This window comes from Helobdella robusta (genome assembly GCF_000326865.2).
Source record: "Helobdella robusta unplaced genomic scaffold HELROscaffold_43, whole genome shotgun sequence".
Taxonomy (NCBI): Eukaryota; Metazoa; Annelida; class Clitellata; order Rhynchobdellida; family Glossiphoniidae; genus Helobdella; species Helobdella robusta.
Genome location: NW_008705028.1, coordinates 752,713 through 774,432, shown reverse-complemented (window position 1 = coordinate 774,432; position 21,720 = coordinate 752,713). Strand labels below are relative to the sequence as shown.

The following is a 21,720-nucleotide window of genomic DNA, read 5'->3' as shown; positions in this document are numbered from 1 at the left end:
CCAAAACAACTTCCAGTAAAAATTGCAAATCCTATTAATTCAAATATTAAAATATTTTTGATATGAAATGATTGAAAACTATATAAGTTCAGGTGAGAAAGATATGGAAGGTTTTGAAAAATTGTCCCGTCAGGTAGCGATAAATACTCACATCTCTAACTTAATAAACATTTGTTGATTTAGTGAAGAGGCACTTTACAAAATTGTTCCATATTTAGTAGCTGTGTTTTTTCGGTTTTAAGCTGGTTCAGTTGTAGACGAAGTGGAATTACGAGAATTACTCAGTGGGGATGCTCTTGTATTGAGAGTCTTTTGTTCTGTCCAGCTGGTATCATCATAAATGAAGTATTTTATTTTATATGAAATGAGTTGATTAAAATCATTTTCGTTTTTCACAATTTTGCTTTTTGAAATTTTATTTAATATTTTTGCACCATGTACACTGCGACTGAGTTTGAAAAACATGCTTGAATTGTGTGAAAATTAATGATTAACGTGCATATTGATTTAAAGGCGGTCTGTTTTGATTTCATTACAATTATTATTTTCCACCACGACCTATATTTTTAAGTTTTAGCTTTTTTCGTTTTTAACAATTTTTGCCTTTTTATTTAATATTTCGGCACCAAGTACAATGACTTATTTGAAACTAATTTAGGAGTATTTAAAAAAATTTTGTAATATCTTTTCATAAATTTCAAACTTCATCTGCAAGTTATTCAATCATTATTTGCTACGTAATTTGTTGATTCTACATTCATTAACATTTTGTGAAAAAAAATTTGGCATGTTTTTATTATTTTCCTTCTTCAATAATTATATCAAAATTTACTCTAAAAACAATTTATTAATCCCTCTAAAAATAATTAGAACTATAAAAAGTTACAAAACATTTGTTTTCATTTTTTTACTCATTTCGAAAACTTCAAACTCCACCTGCAAATTTACAACTTTTCAAGATCCAACTTGTTTTTTTATATTCCGTTTGTCAACCACAAAATGTTTGCCTGTTGTTAATGTCACGAACATTTAAATGAGGAGAGGCCATACGTGCGTGCATCCATTCAATTTGATGCACATGTGCCTCTCTGCAGTTTCACCTCGGTATTATATTGATCTGCATGGCTGGTTAAATCGGCAGATGGTTAGATGCTGTTGTATTACAGAGGCTGTTGTATCACATAATGTTGTCCAGAAGGTAAGAATATCATAGAAAAGTGAAAATTGTATTAACAAATATGCATGTGTTTATATGAATCTGCATGTTCGATATCCACATGGCATGTTTATTGTTTATTGAGTGATAGGCACTCGTTAGGCATACAATAAATTAAGCTTCACTATGTGGCTCGTTTTTCAAATTTTTAAAATGAAAAACTTTCCATAAAAACAGGCAAATTGCTGATTTAATTGGGCTGTGAGACTAATTGATTTTCAACGGTAGCAGATTTTGTTTAAGATTCTCTGGCCGCCAAATTTGAAAAAATTTTGTTCGAGTCTTATATTGATTTTTTTTATATAAAACAAGGAAACTGTTAGAATTCTAAACCATTAAAACATAAAATTAACTCGATATTAACAAATTAAAAAAATTGTCCAAAATATTTTATTTTTGTCAAAAGATTTGAAAAATTATACACCATTTCAATAATAATTGATTATAGGAATTGGTTAGTGACTAAGTAAAATTAGAAAAATTCGCTACCTCGAACAAATGGTAGGAAACAAATCTGTTGTACTCAGTGGAATAAACACAGCGGAAGCCTTGATCAATTCACCAAGCAGCAGTTATATGCGTGTTCAGTGTTTACATCGAATCATGAAAAATTTTCGAATGTTTACTTGAAGATTTTTGTTAGATTCATCAACGTCAAACTACTGTTGACGTCTTTATATCAAAACTGAAGTTGGTACATACTGGAAGAATGGCTAAATTTAAATTTGTAAGCATCCTAAGGTTACACACACATCCAAATATAAATTCAATAGAAATGAGTTCACTCGTTTGTTCGTTCGTGAACACGAATGCGTGTTTGTATATGAATGTTCTTATCGAAGTAGAAACAGGTGCTACTGGAAGACCTAAACGCAGCTTACCGCCGTTTGTTTATTGCTTCGGCCGAGTCATTTTGTTGTTGAAAATAAAATATTGAATTGGCGGCTCCATTTGCCATTTAGTTGTTTGCAGCAGCAGTTGCCAGATTTGACAGAGGAGTTCTTCAGAGTAGGTGCTGTGACGAGTTCTTTCTTTCCTATACAGCTGGCATCGAGAAGCTGAGTGAATGTGGATCTTTCATTCAATCAACCAATCACTAAATTAATCCGATGGTCAGATTTTGTTTTTCAGCGTTTATGCCATTTTAGCACTTTTGATTTTAACTGCCGCTAAACTGATTGTACTGTTTAAAATTTATATATGGATACAAGTAAAATATGCAATGAAAACTTATCTATTTATTCATTCATTTTATTTATATCCTGTTACCGAAAGGTTGACTTGAAACAAATAATTTTAATAAAATAAATGATGTTTTAAATGGCAATTGTAAATAATTTGTAGTTCTAAATTATTTTCATGCAATAATAATTGTAAAAACAAAAACCTAGCAATTTTTAATTATGCAAATAAAATTAATGACCAACTCATTCCAAGCTGTCAGCTACATTCAATCAGCAAGTTAGCGGCAAATTAATTCACAAGTCGCTTACCGTAAGTAGAAAAGAAATGCATGCGAAAAAGTTACGCACCTAATATTAGAAAAATGAGATTGCAAGTCATTTCATACTGAAAAGGTGACTGTTAGATATGATGACGAAAGTAAAGATGAATACGAATACACTGGTTTGAACATTCATCGTGATATTTTAGTTCATCGAATGTTTTGTGGGTGCTGGCCGGTTACAAAATAAATTTAAGCAAATTTCATTTGAAAAGTTCGATCCTCTTCTTCATATCGTTGCGCTTCCAAGCAGGCAAGTGGTAGAACTCTGCTCGGTCCATTCCCAGCAACCATTCAAATGTCTCCTCCTCTAGATATTGCTGGTAATTTAAAATTTCAATTTATTATTAGTTCAATTTTTAATATTTCTACTGTTAATTAAAATTAAATTTTAAAACTTGCAGCTTTAAAAATTGTTGATGACGCCGGGAATCTATAAAAAGCGCTTCAAGCTAATTGAAAAATTGAAATACAAATGGCACAACATAAAAATATAAAGCTGTTAATTGACTGAAAGGTTTTCAGTTTGATTTTCAGAAACAAAATAAGCAATCTATATTTAACTTTTTAAAATTTCAAAGTCGAAAGTATAACCTCTTTCATTATTATATGAATCTGTGAACCCAGAAATTACAAACAAGGCTTACAGCGATTTGCATCATATTTTACACCAAAAAGGCAGTTAATCAACACAGACTGCAAAAAATTTAAAACGAACACTAAGAAATTCAAACTTTTAGCATTCCGTAGATATGAGCTTTGACCATAATCAACTTTGAATTTTAAAAATTTTGTTCAAAAACTATTAAAGTCTCAACGAAAAAACTCTGGTGTCAAACTATTTTCTGAGACTTTCAGAAATTTTTTTGCAATAAAAATCAAATGAATATTATTTTTTTTTAATTTGTTTGCGATAAAAAACAAGCTACCTCAAGATTTTCATCATCGAGATGTGCAGGTCGGTTGAGGCTCGTCACTTTCAGCACTTCGTATGGATATGTCTGTTGGTGTGTGGAGTGGTCGTTGTCGTAGCGGTTCATGTTACGAGACACATTTTGAAAAAATAATTACCCATCATTAAAAATAGTCTATAATGGATATGATAATGGATAAGATATATCGCGTAATTCAAGCTGAAAATGCATTACCTCCCGTACATTCACTAACTGAATTATTTAATTCAACGAGACGAAACGAACTTTAATGTTTGCGTCGTCCTTGTCTACAGACGTGACGATGGATCGGTGGATGGAATAAAATTGGTGGCTGAGGAGCGAGATGGGAGTTGAACGGCCATCCATTCTTGGGAACTTATTCAGCTGTTGAAAAGTTTGAAGCATTTCATTATGACTTACTTCACCTAGTCACGATTTCATATCATATCGTAGCCATAAGATTTTTTAATTGTTACATATCGAAATAGAACATCGTCAACATTCAATGAATTAAATTTTGGAAAAAATTCAAGTAAAACTACCTTTTTTCAAATTGGAAAAATAATTATTCTACACAAGTAATATGACACACACTAAATATCTAAATATGTTACAAAAATAAAATTTGACCGACCGCCAATTTTTAACTTTGACGTAGAAACAAATGAAGTGAAATAAATATTTTAAAATGCAGTTATTTAAGCAAATCCCAAAAGTCCGTGGACCCACTTTAGATCCAGATTGTACGGGAACGTCGTCGAGATCCGTGCGGGAGGAATCTTAAAAGGAGTTTTGGTTTGCATTAATTTATCATATAAATTTTTTTTCAAGTTCAATATTTTAACTATTTAAACAAAAAGAAATATAATAAACAACTTGAATGATCTTTAATAAAAATATTGTTATATTGAATGTTAGATGTAAAGGTACACGTTTATAATCATGACTTATCCAATAAGCCCCACAAACGCTGAAGAACATAACGTGAAAGGAAATAACATCTTCCAAGCAAATAATTGTAGTATTGATGGGAAACAATATTGCAACGTAGAAAATTAGGCGCAATAGAAAATACAGTAGAACAAAATATAAGAAGAAATTTTAAAAAGTTTTCATGCGAAAAAGTATGATGAATGTTTTGGTCTGGTGTAGGCTCAAGAGATACTTCTCGGAAATGACTGCATGGTGTAAATGTTGATGCACACAAACACACATACTTCCATCCACACATTTACTTACACTGACTGAACCTATCACAGACGGAGCTGCTGCATTCTCTTCTGTCGTAATCTTCAGCAGCGGCGGAGGAGGAGGTGTATGGAGCGCTTCTAACATGTTCCAAGCATCCATCCGTACTTTCAGGGCGTTTGTGGGAAGCCAGCAGATCTCGTGAAGTATAACTACTCCTGCTTTTGTGGTATCTCGGTCGCGAGCCTGTTTGAAGCGATTAAGACTCTGTTAATCAAATGTTTTCGTCCCGGCTGATGCAAATCACTTGACAGGTTTTAAACGAATGATCAAAATATACAAGATACTGGCAAATTATTAACTTAAAGAAAAAGTGGAGGAATGAAGGTTTAAGTAAAATCATTGCTTTCGACAAAAATAGTAACCTGAAAATAAATTAATTTTAGAAACTTTGTGAACAAACAAACATATACATATCCTGAACTTTTTTACGGAAACAAACTAATTAGCTCAGTAAATAATTAATTAATATGCAAATTAATTATAATGTATGATCCATGCAATCAGTTCACCGTTTAACTTAGTGTGTTCCAGTTAATATGCCAAAATTAGGTAACTAATTTTAAAAATAAGAGCCGCTGACCGCATGCCTGCCGTGAAGTGTTTTTAGGACACCAGGCCGTGTTTTATGCTTTCAAAACTAACCACCACCGAAATTGAATTTATTGAGTTTAAATTAATAATAATCTGGAAGCAAAAATATTGCTTAATGTTATTATAAAGTATTTAACAAATTTAAAAACTTTGTAGGACAAAATATTTTAGTGTTGAATTATTTGAAATTATAACATAAAGAAACATAAAAATAGATGAATTTAATAAAAAAGAATCACACATTCCCAAAAATTTGTTTTATGAATGGTTAGAAGGTTAAAGGTTTGTTACGCTCTTCCTAGGTTTAACAACGCACAAACATCCCCTATGAGCGCATGATGAACGACACATCACACACGAAGCATGTGATGAGCGGGGATATTTTTGTTATATTCGAACAGTCATTGCACGCTCTGTGAAACAGCACCAGGCGCGCCATCTCGCCACAAAAACAAACTCAGATAAGTAGAATTTGACTTAACAATATTTAAAAAATTAATCAATCGTAACTTTCAATAAGTTTTTACATAATTATTGTCAGTTCATTCGACTAAAGAAGTGGCTGTAAAAAGACACGCGACCGAAAGGTTATTTCAAAACGCTACAATAAACAAATTTTTTGGCCATTTTTTCATAGTATTTAAAAAACCCTTAAAGTTCCTTGGTTATAGAAACAGGAGAACGGTTAAATCTGAGTGCATCAAGGTTGTGTTGAGTAACGCTGATGATATATTATAATAATACTGATAAAACTATTAATCTAATAATGATTATAATACTATTAATATCAGTACCCGGGACATCAAAAATGCTGTTTTACTGAAGAACGGTTAATAAGATAGATTTGACCAACAACCTGTAACATTAGATTTGCAATGTAACTTTGTATTTTTTTTTTAAGAAAAAGGACCAAAGGTTTAATTTCGGCCGAAGTTTCTGTTTCTGTCAAAAAATCGGCGCAAAACATCGGCCAAGCTGAAGCTTGTTTTCACGAGTAACTTTTTCATTACGTTCATCAAAATTTGTGTTTCCAACTTAGCATAGTAAATTAGTTGAATCATTAAATTATACAAAACGTTAAGAATAGGTTTGATTTTCTCAAATCCAACCGGAGTCAGATTTAACCAGATTTAAATACACAAATTTGGCCTGTATTCGTTACATTTTATAATTTATCTTGTAATTACGGCTTTATTAGCTAGCCGACATTAATATCAAACTCAGTAAAAAAAACTTTGTAATTAACTCACATTCAATACAAATTGAACTTAAACATCTTTATCGATTTCTGTACATACTTTTGTATACAAATACACACATAGAGAAAACATGCCTTAGAACATACATGTTCTTTGCATTTTGATTAATCAGATTTTGTTAGCAGTTTGCACGACAAGTAGATACGCAAAATACGAAGTAGGTAACATTCCTAGCCACCATAATGAAAGGCAACGCAGAAAACTAAAAGTCGATGCAGTGCTTTCAAAGTTCAAAAACCTGCCACTGTATCTTTCCACACTAAAACAACAATCCAAATATCTCGTAAAGAAATAGATAATTTTATAAATGATATTTCAAAAAGAATTGATTAACCAATAAGAGTTTCTGCCGATAAAATTAATGGAGATTTTTGCCAAAAAAAATGAATTTACTATATCAGTAAAAAGTGTAATTAATATCACTAAATGTGCTAATTGTGAAGAAATCCTACTGGTCGATAGAGAATCATTTCATTCTGATGAGGAGAACGGACGATTTGGACGATGTCAACAGAGGAGGTCTCACAAAAATAAGTGAGTATGCTTTCTTATGGTGCCTACGTTGCTGGCAATTATATTCGGGGATATAAAAAAGTCAGATAAGGCACTGATGTTTTTGAAACCAATTAATCAAATGAATTTGTCATTGACAAACCATTTATCTGAAGGCTTGATAATCGTTTAGCCATCTATTAGTATATCAAGACATCCATGTTAACAATACGTTCACCTGTTCAGCGATAACACTTATATAAAATTCAAACAAAGAAATGTGCAATGTGTAAACGCGTGTACACGTGGGTATATACGCACACATTATGCATGCATAAATAAAAATACATTCAAAAATCCGGCTCAAATTCCATACCCGCCGAGAAAAAAAAGTTTCAGCATACAACGTAAGATTTTTCAATTTAGAACATCAAAAATAAGCATAAATTTTGATAATTTTGATAATTTAGCAAAACAATTTGCTAATGAACTATCGTGCGTTTCGTCTTAATTTGTTTTTTGATCCGACGCATGTTAACCACACGCGAAATATGGGCTACGTTTTGATGTGTAGAACATATTTTAATATTTATAAAAAATTTGATTTGGGTTGAAACTCGGATCATGGCCGAAGGTTCGGATTCGATTTCGGCCAATACCAAAACTTCATTTTCGGTCGGACATTAATTTTTGTTCTTGATGATATTGTGAAATCAATTATATTGCATACTTCTAGCGCCTGGGAGAGTGGGTGGGTATCCATCTGCATCGCCTGTTTGATTTGGTGAAACGACCAGACGATGTTGGTTGCACGATGTAACCGCGGAAAACTTGCAACTTTTTTAATAGTCGTTCAATCTCCCTGTCTACCACAAAATCAACAGTCACAATTTTCGCACCCTTCACTAAGGAAGCAAACATTCACCTTTCCATAACAATCAACAATACAAATCTACCCTTTAAAAAGCAACCCAAAGTACTCGGCGTCTATTTTGACACTTTTTTCACCTTCAACTCACACGCACAATCAATAATAAAAAAATCATAACAACGCAATAAAATTCTTAAGTCGCTGGCAGGCACTAACTGGGGCCAGCAAAAAAGAAACCCTCTTCAAAACCATCAAATCTGTCTGCCGACCCGCCATCAACTAACAACATCTATCTGGCTTTCCAACATTTCCCAACCAGTCTCCAAAAAGCCAAAATTCCGCTTAACGTACAATAACCGGTTGCCTTCTCATGACGCCCATAGAAAACCTACATCAAGAAACTAACATCCACTCCACCCTGCTCACAAATCATTGCCTCGCCCAACGCCTTAAAACAATCACCCATGCCATCATCTAATCAATAACCCACCAGCGTTTCGAAACATCAAATAAACACTTTCAGCTCATCCCGACTAAACACATTCACATCATCACTTCCTCACAGCTGCACGATCAAACTTTTACTCCGCACATCCACACTCCACAGTCCACAATACCATCAACTCCTTTAAACCAAACTCAATACTCAATAGCCATCCGCTTTCTATCAAAAAAATTTAAGCAACGCTACCTTGCAAAGCAAGAACCATCCTGCCACAGCTCTAAGTGGCTACTCCACCCACCTCAATAGTTACCTCAGCCGCTTAAATGGCACCATTCTCGATCAATGCAACCTCTTACTCACCCCCCTCCATACTACTTTCAACTGCCCTGCCAATCCCACCCATTCCCCTCACCACCACCGCCGACCTTTGAGCGGACTTGGTGGCCGTGGTTCAATTCTTGAATATTTAAATTAAATAACTAGGCCACCCCTTCAGGCGAGCTACAACAACAACAAATTTTGGGCAAACATGCCTGATTGACATAAAATACTTGATAGGAGTAAAATAACTTAGCTTCATTAAACATAATGAAATAAAATGACTGAAAGTAAAATAAATGCGCTAGACAACGTAGAAATGTTAACATATGTTAGATAATTGAGTGGATGATTCTAAAGCAGCGTGATTGAAATGAAAGCATTGTAAGCTGACGTTTGTGAAGTAAAAACAATCGAAGCTTGATTTCTTTTAATCGAAAATTTTTAGTTTCATTTTGAGATTGTTAGTAAAAGTAATATATAAAAAAATATCATTAAAATAAATTAAATTAATGGCACCATCATTTTAAAAAATTAAATATATACTCACTTGACTATATAAAAAATGTAAAAACATTTCTTACAACATTGAAAATGTATATGAAAATATGCGATAAAATTATTGAAAAAAAGAGATCAAATGTGAAAATTGTGAAAGTTTATAGTACCTTTTGAACTACTTTTAATAACATAAGATGGTCTTTTTGGCTTAAGGGAGTCTTCTATGAGGTTTTAATTTTTATATTCACGTAAGTTGTGATTGGCTATCACAGCTTATTAACTGTATACATGAACTTTTCGGCTTGTAAAATATTGCATTCATTGTATTAAAATAAAAAATTATGCATTATAAACAAAGAAAATCTTTTGAAACCTAGAATCAGTTATGACTAAAGTGAATTCACGAAACTGTTTTCATCTGACATATTTTGCATCTATTAGCTTTTGCATTTGTTTACATTTATCCTTCCATGCATCCATTCTTCCATGCGTCCATCCTACCATGCATCCAACCTTCCATGATTACATTCTTCTATGCATCCATCTTTTTACGCATCTATCCTTCCACGCATCCAACCTTCTAAGCATCCATCCTTCCATGCATCCAACCTTCCATGCATTAATCCTTTCATAAATCCATGCATCCATCCTTTCACACATCAAATCTTCCATCCTTCCATGCATACACCTTTCTACGCATCTATCTTTCCATGCATCCATCCTTCCATGCATCTATCCTCCCATGCATCCATCCTTTCACGCATTCAATCTTCCATCTTTCCATGCATACACCTTTCTACGCATCCATCTTTCCACGCATCCATCCTTCCATGCATCTATTCTTCCACGCATCTATCCTCCCATGCATCCATCCTTCCACGCATCTATCCTTCCATGCATCCATTCTTCCACGTATCCATCCTTCCGTGCATCTATCCTTCCGTGCATCCATCTACCAATCATCTTCTCACAAACTGACCTGGATATTGAGGGACAGGAGTTACAACTGTCCTATATTTCAATTCGTAATCGTCATCAAAGTGATGTAACTGTGACCTCATCAATAAGTCACGTGATGGAGCTGGTATGTTCAATTGTTTAACACACACGCAAATAAAATCAATAATGTATAGAGATATATATATATATATATATATATATATATATATATATATATATATACATAAACATCGAAAAATCGAAAAAAGACCTATCTGCATGATGAATTTGTATAACAGTTTAATTAAATTTTCAACTTGGATAATAATTCTATTTTCAACAAATTGAACAGATTCCAGAAAATTCTAGCAGTAAGGAAAATTGAAAAGATAAACTTTTTTGATTAATGCCAACAATTGATTAATGCCAACAATTCTATATTATACAATTCTATATATATATATATATATATATATATATATATATATATATATATATATACATAGGATTTAGACTGATGTGTATATATATAAATATAGGATTAAGACTGATATATCATATATATAATTATTAATTAAAATTACAGCATTTTCAGCATTGCTTAATTTTGGCTGAAATTGCCCAATTCCCGTGATCTTCAAGTTGTAGTAAAGTTTGTTGAGTTCGTTTTTAAACGGGCAACAAATATCTAAGGAACATTTCTTTCAAATACAAAATCTGAGCAACAATCCCTGCAACAGAACAAATGTACAATGAAGGACACGTACATGCATACAAAGGAGAATGGTAGCGTGTTTTGTACGGCGGTTCTTTATTTGCAGATGGTGTTCTGGAAGCACTTCTTGGGTCGAGGTCGTGTGGAAGTTGTTGCTTGCGCTGCAAATCTTTCAGGATAAGTTGAACAGCACCCGATGTTTGATCCATTTTACTCAACTCCTGGATCTCTCGTTCTAATCTTCATTCAATGTTGAAGCACGTTATTACAGCACAAACTCATATGTGTTTGAATTGATAGGAATTTTTAACATTGTAAAAGTTCTAACTTCAGTTTAAAATTGTTGAATACATAGCAATTACATTAACACAATGACAACACCTTAGCAATCATAAGATTGTTAGCTGAAAACTATTCACGCAGTCATAAAAAAATAGATCACAAGTTTATTTACGTATCCTTGTTAATAAAAAGTAATGATGTTGTGCATCGACGAAATTAAATGAAAAGTTAAATAGATAACCTGGACCTCCTGTGTATCACAAGCTCGTCGTCATCGTCTTCCCCGTCATAAATGGACATGTTCTCCTTGCCAGTTGAATACATTTGAATGTTTCCATCGCTGCGACTGATCGGTCTCGTTGTTCGACGTTCTCTCACTAAAAATTAAAAAATTTCCCAGCTGACAAATAACTAAATAAACTAAACAACTATGGTGACACTTAGAATGCACTCATGAAACTCAAGTTAATTGCAATTAATTTCCTAGAATAAGACAGAGTGTGATTGCACAACATGAACGAAACAAATTGCAGAACGTGATGATTGAAACAAATTGCAGAACGTGATGATTGAAGCACGTTGCAGAACATGATGATTGAAACAAATTGCAGAACGTGATGATTGAAACAAATTGCAGAACGTGATGATTGAAACAAATTGCAGAACGTGATGATTGAAACAAATTGCAGAACGTGATGATTGAAACACGTTGCAGAACGTGATGATTGAAACAAATTGCAGAACGTGATGATTGAAACAAATTGCAGAACGTGATGATTGAAACAAGTTGCAGAACGTGATGATTGAAACAAATTGCAGAACGTGATGATTGAAACAAGTTGCAGAACGTGATGATTGAAACAAATTGCAGAACGTGATGATTGAAACAAGTTGCAGAACGTGATGATTGAAACAAGTTGCAGAACGTGATGATTGAAACAAGTTGCAGAAGGTGATGATTGAAACAAATTGCAAAACGTGATGATTGAAACACGTTGCAGAACGTGATGATTGAAACAAATTGCAAAACGTGATGATTGAAACAAGTTGCAGAACGTGATGATTGAAACAAGTTGCAGAACGTGATGATTGAAACAAATTGCAGAACGTGATGATTGAAACAAATTGCAAAACGTGATGATTGAAACAAGTTGCAGAACGTGATGATTGAAACAAATTGCAGAACGTGATGATTGAAACAAGTTGCAGAACGTGATGATTGAAACAAATTGCAGAACGTGATGATTGAAACAAGTTGCAGAACGTGATGATTGAAACAAATTGCAGAACGTGATGATTGAAACAAGTTGCAGAACGTGATGATTAAAACAAGTTGCAGAACGTGATGATTGAAACAAATTGCAGAACGTGATGATTGAAACAAATTGCAAAACGTGATGATTGAAACACGTTGCAGAACGTGATGATTGAAACAAATTGCAAAACGTGATGATTGAAACAAGTTGCAGAACGTGATGATTGAAACAAGTTGCAGAACGTGATGATTGAAACAAGTTGCAGAACGTGATGATTGAAACAAATTGCAAAACGTGATGATTGAAACAAGTTGCAGAACGTGATGATTGAAACAAATTGCAAAACGTGATGATTGAAACAAGTTGCAGAACGTGATGATTGAAACAAATTGCAAAACGTGATGATTGAAACAAGTTGCAGAACGTGATGATTGAAACAAATTGCAAAACGTGATGATTGAAACAAATTGCAGAACGTGATGATTGAAACAAATTGCAAAACGTGATGATTGAAACAAATTGCAAAACGTGATGATTGAAACAAGTTGCAGAACGTGATGATTGAAACAAATTGCAAAACGTGATGATTGAAACAAGTTGCAGAACGTGATGATTGAAACAAATTGCAAAACGTGATGATTGAAACAAATTGCAGAACGTGATGATTGAAACAAATTGCACAACACCCTACGCAGATGCGGATAGACAGCAGCGACGTGTGGAGGAGCGGGGAAATCATCTCTTTCGATAGGCTTGCTGTCGGTCACGTGACCATCGGGCAGTTTCGACAGCTGGATGACTTCCTGCTGCTTGTCTGTTTTGTACACTTCCAATGCAACCGGTCGTGGAGTTGGAGTTTTGGAACCTACCATTCATTCAAAACAATTATCAATATTTAATACTACAATGTTTTGTCTCTGGAAACACACAACTTAGACATTTCGACAAATGCCAATCATATCAAACGTTTCGTAAGCTTACGTATTTCTTTAAAAAAATGTTTATTATCAACTTTATTGAACATTCATTTCGAAAAATGTGCGTCTTGTTAAAAAAGTATTACCAAAAAATGAACATTTATTTAAAATAATGTAAGACATCGGATGCCTTACATTAAACTAAATATACAACATTCACATTAAATTTCAACTAATTATGGTCTGTTAAAAAAAGCAAACTTATATACAGACAATATACAGACAAAGTTTTTGAAATGATAACATAACATTGAAGCAAAGTTCAAAAAAGCTTAATCAGTTTCCTGCAGTTCGAAAACTTCAAGGCGTTACAGTAGGTGGAGGAGACGTGGTAGATAGCATTGTCTAGTTCATGTGAAACTTAAAATTTCATTGTAACATATACAACTTTTGACTAATGCCTATTTTAAAAATAATTTAAAAAATTAAAAAAAATTCTAGCCAAAATTTTCGATCAGAAAAATTATCAAAAATGTAGAAAAACTTTATGTCAAACTTGAGCGAAACATGGAAAATGGTTAAAAATAAAATTTAAGTTTTGTTGTAAAAAAAAACATCGAAACGACATCCAAAAACATTTTTAAGAAAGCTTTTAGAAAGTTTAATATTATCACAAAAATCTCTAAAAGAGTAGAAAATAAGAATTTTCAATTGCAGTTGATTCCTAGCATGCAGTTTCACCAAACTTGTCCAACTTTAAACATGAACGAGTGGCGTTCAAAAAATATGGCAGATCATTGTATCGTTTAAAACGGTAATGTATTGGAGGAAAACTGGCATGAGATTGTGGTTAATAAATGATGGTATTGACAGTCTGTTTCAAGTTTATATTGTTTAAATTCGAAGGTCTTCGTACTCCACTTTGGACAAGTTTGGAGCAATTAATTTTAAGAGAGACGTGCATTGTTAAGTGACATAAAACATCAAATCAACAACAAATAAGTTGAAATTAAGAAAAATACAATAGAACAACCAAAATATTTTTACAAATATTTTGTTGAAAAAAAATTAACAGTTTAAGTAACCAATCGCAAGCAAAAAATAAGGTTGACGTTTTTCAACAAAAAAATTTTAACATATTTGGTTTAAACCTAAAAACATAGATAATTCTATCATAAACAAGTTGACAAGAATAAGAATAACTACAGTTAAGCGAGTCCATTCAAACAGCAGCTCACCATAAACAGACATGAGTCCTAAATGAACATATCATGTCGTTGAGGTATAATATTCGTTTTATGTTGATCATTTGATAATACATTATAATAATTTAGATTTATAAAACAATTTATACACATAGAAGAATAATCTTTTGATCCCGCCTGTTTGACCAGCTCTTAATATTGTTATTGCATCAAATGATGTTGCTATCGTTATTTCTATTGTGGTTAGAAAATAAATATCATTTCAGCGATAATATTTTATCTAGCAATTAAAAATGTTTAAAATAATTAACGATGGACAGAAACAGAACGAGATAAAAAGAGACAAACACATCTGTAACGTAACATCATGGTGATCTTCAATTTTGTTTAATTCACAAGTGCAGAAATATTATTTTGCCGCGAAAAAAAAACCTGTTTCATAAATGACACTACCGTTTATATGATTGCAAAATTTAAGACGTATTCGTTCATCTGCCACAATATAATAACAATGGAATGGAAAAATTAGAAAATATTAAGAAATATATCAGGGTTATTAATTTTATAATGAGAATGAGAACACTGATAAACATCAACACACTCTGCACTGGATCGCTGAATCGTTTTATAAACACTCGCGCGAAGACATCATGTGACCACCTACCTCCTCGTTTTGTTTTCGGAGATTTTCTTATATCATTTCTTGTCTTCGTGTAACTGAAACCATCTGAATGTTATTTATTGAGTCTTTTTCATAAAAATTATATATATAATTCTTAAAAATGATATAATTCTTATATCATTTCTTGTCTTCGTGTAACTGAAACCATCTGAATGTTATTTATTGAGTCTTTTTCATAAAAATTTAAAAAAGTAGAATCTTAAAAAATAAAATTTAATTGATTTAGATTTTCAACACTGCCTCTAACCAGCGCGGTGAAAATGTGTGGGGAAGTTCTTGCTGGCAGTTGGATGGCAGGAGGGAGACTTGACGTAATTCTTGCTGTTGCTGTTCTGAGATTTCTCCAAATACGAACCCTTCAAATACTTTCCAAATGTCAGCGTGGATGAGGACTTCCTTGTCGATGAATGTTCACTCGCTGTTGAATCCTACGAGTTGTTCGTACAATTTGTTTTTCACGTTAATATAGATAAACACAACGGCATTCCTTCCGTAGAAAAATTTCAATTTAAAACGTGTTTAATTGAATTTACCAAATGGTTACTCAACATATAATTTTTCTATTGAATCAAACGTTTAAAGGAACCTTGGATTTCTTAGAGAACGTGGACTCAGGACTGGTGCACCTGTACGATGCCTCGAAGCGTGCGAATATAACGTTTATAAAAATATTTCAAAAAACACGTTCAATTAATATTTTAACCTGTATACATTGCATGTACTGTAACGTTATTAGTTCATTCCAAATAGATAGTTTATTTCGAAAGTTCATTACAAACGCACGATAAAAATAATACTACAACTAAAAGAAGCCTGGCTTCAAGCTATATTATATACATGGTTTTTTAATTACAAATATAATGCGCTGAACAAAATTACATTTTTGAAAAAGAAATAAAAAATATTGTACCTGAGAATGCTAAATAGCCTTGAAATTAAATAAAATCGGGAATTTTCCAACAAGTTTTCTAAAAATTCAATTGAATAAAAATTGTTGGCTCCAATCAAAAGCTACTTCATGTCTTCATAAATAACGTGCAATAGGATAAAGCTCGCTGATCAAGGTGAAAAAGCTATTAGCATAACTGTGCGACTGATTTATGCATTTTGTATACGCGTTTGCTGCAACCAACAACCATCTCGTCGATCGCTAACAGTAGAAAAGTCTAGAACGCGTTTTTGTATATTTTCTATAATGTAAAATGAACAAAGTCATTTTTACAATATTAAAATTACAGTTTTGAATTATATTTTACAACTCTGGTTGTTTGGTCATAAATTAGAAGATGTTCTAACCCAGGCTGTACCGGAGTTCGGCTCCGGCCAAAATCCGGCCATTTTTTCAAATCTAACTTGAATCCAACACGACCAAAAAATAAACCGGATTTCCGATTTGTGCCATTTTTTTCAAATTGTCACCTAAGTTTGGATATACATTTTTTTAGGCGAGTCTCTATTTTTGTACGCATATTTGTACCAACGCAAGAAATAAAAAAAATTTGAATATTTGACCTAAATGTATTTTTTTAAAACAGATTAGAAGACTTAAATTATTTTTTAATTTAGTGCTATTTTATTAATTTCTGTTTACACGTTGGTCGGATCAATTTAAAAAAGATCAAAAATTTTGGACTTATTTAGCTGAAAAATCGAGAAAGATTTAGACAAGTAGTCTTATTAGTAATTCTGTATAATTATAATGCTCCAACCTAAATTTTGTTGGTGTTGTTAGCTTATCTACGTGCCGTTTAAATGTTTGAAATTGTTTCTAGTGTAAAATGTAAGAGTTAGATCGTTATCATATGAAACAATGCAAGGAAGAAAATAACTCACATACTCATCTGTCATCAAATTCATTTCGCTTTTTTCTTGCTCTAGAAAAAATTAACAGAAGATTTTTGTTTTTAAAATTATATACATGTACATATATTTTTAAAAATAGTTTGTGTTCAAGCGTGTCTAGATTTATATATAATTTTATTATATATATATATATATATATATATATGTGTGTGTGTGTGTGTGTGTGTGTTTAAAATGTTTGCACATGTGCATTTCTAGGGGATTTTCGGTAATTTTTAGTATATTTCTATTTATCATCTTTTGCTCTAAATCACACATGCATGCAGTGGCCACTTTTGTGGTTTACAACCATCAAATGATTTGAACTGTATAATGTAGAACTCATTAATCCTTCCTTTTATCGAAATAAAAGACGAATTCGAAATTCATTCATTTGAAAAAATTGTTTATGCACATCAACTTCCTAAAAATACCAACGAAGGAGCGTTCTTTCATGGTTTTTAACGTGAGCAACATTTTCGACGTTTTTAAATTTTATAAAAAAAAAATCATTATTTGATAAGTTGTGGGTTTTATTAATTTATACTTTTTCAAAATTTTTTTTTAGGAACGTGCCATAATTTTTAGCTCTTGCAAAAATCTTCATTTACATTCACATTAGTGATCACAGTTTAACAACCAAACGCCAAATGTTTATTTAATCTCAGTTTACTTTTTTTCTTAAAATGTACTCAATGTGAGACACCTTATTCTAAAATACGCAATGGAAATTAAACGATGAAGAGGCGTTTAAATTTGCTTTTTGGGCTTCATATATTTTTTACCTTATTTTTGTGAACATTTGTTTATTCTCAAACATTCGACTTATTTAAATTTTTAACAAAATTTCGATGAGGTAGCCAGGATTTGGGGAAACGTGGCCTAAATTAAGCTGGCGACCTTTTATTGGTCGATTTTTTACATAAAAGTCAGTAGAACTTTTAACAGCAATCCTGCTCACAGCCCCCCCCCCTAAATTCGCTACTCTACATGGCATGTACCAAAAATAGGAGCGTAAATACCTTGGTTGTAGGAGAGATCAGATTTGTAGCCTGACGTCAGGGACATGGGCGAGAAGAGGTGGACGTCAGACTGCTCGCTGTTCAGCAGCACGTTTTCATCCATTGAATAATCAGTCAAATTCTTAACTGGAAATATAATTACAAAATAAGTACAAATAATTAGAGAGCTAATTTGCAAGCTGTCAAAGCAAAAGCAATTGGACAACTATCCATTTAATTGGCAAATGAAATTATCGATATAAACCGTTGAAATGAAAAGATTTGAAATAATTTGAAATGATTAGAATAAAATGATTTAAATGCAAAACTGACGCTCCATGAAACCGTTGAAATGAAAAGATTTGAAATAATTTGAAATGATTAGAATAAAATGATTTAAATGCAAAACTGACGCTCCATGAAACTGTTGAAATGAAAAGATTTGAAATAATTTGAAATGATTAGAATAAAATGATTTAAATGCAAAACTGACGCTCCATGCTGTAATCAGAATCAGGACTGTTGATGGCTGCCGACTTTCCATCGGTCATTTCTTCCGCCAATTTCTTCCTCGCAACGTCCATCTCATCCTTTCCATTAACTTTCAATTTTTGGTCGCACTGGTGGACATTATCGGCCAGAGCTTCTGCAGCTTGTCCATTGATGAGATTTGTAGCAGAGTCTTCAGGAACTTTCATTTGAAACTCGCCCATCTGTTGGGTTCTACTTTCTTCCGCTTCACATTTCTGACAAACCTTCTCACCTTTTTTTATAATCATTTTTTCTCCAGCTTCAATGTTCTTCCTAGCAAATTAGTTTCATGAAAATGTTGTTATATTGTATATAAATTTACTTGCACAATTATTTCATAATATTTAAAATAAATATTAACTTTCATTCAAGGGCTGTTACAAAGTGATACCATATTACAAAGTGATACCATATTACAAAGTGATACCATATTACAAAGTGACAATGTATTACAAAATGAGGTGATATTACAGTGATGTATATTACAAAGTGATGCCTCATCAAAAAATAATGTGTCAAGAGGACGACGCATATGACGCGGAACGGGAGATGGATGTGCGCACAAAAAAGAAATTTTTGAAACACTGCCACGCGAGGAAAGATAAACCTTCAGTTGTTTGAAACTAACACAAACTAAATTTAAATCGTTTAAACAAGGCCCATAAATTTCTGTCCATTGCAAACTTAATTTCCTTTTTATTGACTAATTATTAAAAAAAAAATAAGTAAAACAGTTAAAAAGCCCAAGTTAGTTACTTGCACTGAGAGCATTTGAAGCATCTGGCATGGTAAGACTTGTTAAGGACCTTGATCATATCATCTTCAATATATTCATTACACTGGGCACATTTCGCCAGGAACAAACGCATGTAGTCGAACCTACAGTAATAGGAGTTTTCTCTCATGAAGTAAGCCTCCGTAGACAGATCCTTCCTACATTCTGCATTTCAAAACATGGGTAATAAATTGCGGCTGTTACTTATCGGTATAAGCATGTTGTGTTAAACAATTAAACATACGGTGAAAATACACACACACACACACACACACACACACGCACGCACGCACGCACGCACACACACACGAGTTCGAAGGCTCATTTTAGAAATAAAATAAAAACAACTGCTGATTAGGTTTGCGTAAAAGATCTTTCATCATTACATCCCCCACAATAGTATTTATATAATGGCATATAACACTTTAAACAAAATGAACAAAATTCTTTTAAATTAGCGATTTCAACAGCAGCATGTGATCTAGGAAAAAAATTCGAAAAATTTTTAGAATTTAGTTTCCATGCATTATTATGCTTGTTATCCATCCATTGAAAATGTAAATGCCTTAAAGTGCTCTGCAAACAAATCTTTACATTTGTTTGCATGAAAAACCATCAAGTCTCCCAACACAGATTATTATCAGCAGTGGTGGGTCTAGACAACTTTGACGAGGGGGGGCTAAAATTTTTCCAAAAAATATCTGACAACCTAGCGGGATTTCTAAAAAAAGATAAAAAGTTAAAAATTTGTGAAACGTTTCAATTTTCATCGGGAAGACCAACACTTTACTGACGACCATTATTTGGTTTGTAGCACTGGACCCCCCACGGCCCATGTTAGATCCGCCATTGATTATCAACAAGACGCCCAACATCTTCTTAATGTTGCGCCTATATATATATACATATAAAAATTAATTAATTAGTTGAAGAATTAATGAATATATTAGCCCGCCAATCTCGATAACTGATATTTGAAAGTGAAGGTCGTTGTTTTCTGACCAAACTTTTAACTGGATGAAGTTATACAAATTTGTTTAACCATTTGAAAACACTCTATAAAACCTTGTAACAATGTTATACCAATTAAAAATTAATTAAAAATTTTTTTGCAAGAGGAATCTCTTCAACATTGGCAACATAGTCCACCAAGCCAAATAATAAAATTAAATCATTGTATCTTATTACTCTACAAAAACGGAAATAAAGAATTTTAGTTCAGAAAATTAAAAGTTCAATAAACTCAAATATGAATTTATAGTTACACATGTGATGGAAACGGAAATAAAGATGTTGCCAGTTTTGAGAGAGAAAGAAAACATTTTGGTGAATGAAACTGCACAGCACATAGATTGCTGACGCCAGGAATTTTTAAACAATACTTAATGCAAACAAAATTAAAATAGGTACTGTAAATGATCCCACCTTTACACGTGAAGCAATTGAGATGGAAGTATTTGTTGGTAGGCAGTTTCAATGCCTGTCCCTTACATTTTTTGTTGCATGCCTCGCAACTTATCTTTCCTTCAATTTTTTTTAAATAAAATTCAAACATTTTCAAAGCTTCTTTAAAAAATAATCTAAAATTTTCTTAATAAAGAAACGCAAATGAATTTCTTACCCATATCGATTGCAAAAAATTTATATATTAAAATTGATCAATCCCGAAATAATTGCACTCGAAATACTATAAAATAATTTATTCAAATAAAATATTTTAATAAATTAAATAAATAAATAATAAATTTAACTATTTTCAACGTAGCCAAATCACAAAAATGCCGAGCGCATAATTTTAAAACTCCATAATGATATTCATCATCTTCCTCCTCCTCCTCCTCCTCATTCTCACCATCACCATCACCGCACTCAACGAGGCAGTGCACGCACACAGCTGCACAGCTTGCAACCAACAACAACAACAACAAATAACAATTGAATGCAGGCAGCTCTGAGCAATGCATCGATGTAAAAGCACAGTGGCGTTCGTCTGGATGGCGAGATGCTATCTAACCAGGCGAACATAAATTATGCACCATAAGCGTAATTAACACCACATCGGTCAAGAGGTTTTCGTCAAATTGAATAGCAAGTTGATTGAATTGGGAAATCAAATAATTGAATTAACAATAGCTCGATGAAAAATGATCGGATGATAAAAGCCCATGGATGATCATGATGAGATCGGCAGT

General features: G+C 32.7%; 4 protein-coding genes across 4 annotated transcripts; 1 reads left to right on the top strand and 3 right to left on the bottom strand.

Annotated features, from left to right (window-relative positions):
* Nucleotides 1-2,429: 2,429 nt before the first annotated feature.
* On the bottom strand, nt 2,430-5,936 carry HELRODRAFT_193140 (hypothetical protein; the record flags this gene model as incomplete). The annotated part of the gene is made up of 6 exons (XM_009025738.1): nt 2,430-3,040; nt 3,650-3,721; nt 3,920-4,039; nt 4,385-4,434; nt 4,895-5,089; nt 5,897-5,936. 6 exons carry the CDS (start codon nt 5,934-5,936, stop codon nt 2,924-2,926), a joined length of 594 nt encoding a protein of 197 aa, XP_009023986.1. The 3' UTR covers nt 2,430-2,923.
* A 1,936-nt stretch (nt 5,937-7,872) lies between these two features.
* Nucleotides 7,873-9,039, top strand: HELRODRAFT_177568 (hypothetical protein; the record flags this gene model as incomplete). The annotated part of the gene is made up of 2 exons (XM_009025737.1): nt 7,873-7,923; nt 8,773-9,039. 2 exons carry the CDS (start codon nt 7,873-7,875, stop codon nt 9,037-9,039), a joined length of 318 nt encoding a protein of 105 aa, XP_009023985.1.
* A 2,763-nt stretch (nt 9,040-11,802) lies between these two features.
* Nucleotides 11,803-12,507, bottom strand: HELRODRAFT_85037 (hypothetical protein; the record flags this gene model as incomplete). Its single annotated transcript, XM_009025645.1, has 1 exon — nt 11,803-12,507. A coding segment is annotated over one exon (705 nt), but the record flags the coding sequence as incomplete, so codon positions are not given.
* Nucleotides 12,508-18,050: 5,543 nt separating this feature from the next.
* HELRODRAFT_177566 (hypothetical protein) lies at nt 18,051-21,083 on the bottom strand (the record flags this gene model as incomplete). Its single annotated transcript, XM_009025736.1, has 5 exons — nt 18,051-18,121; nt 18,244-18,369; nt 18,716-19,026; nt 19,510-19,693; nt 20,954-21,083. 5 exons carry the CDS (start codon nt 21,081-21,083, stop codon nt 18,051-18,053), a joined length of 822 nt encoding a protein of 273 aa, XP_009023984.1.
* Nucleotides 21,084-21,720: the final 637 nt, after the last annotated feature.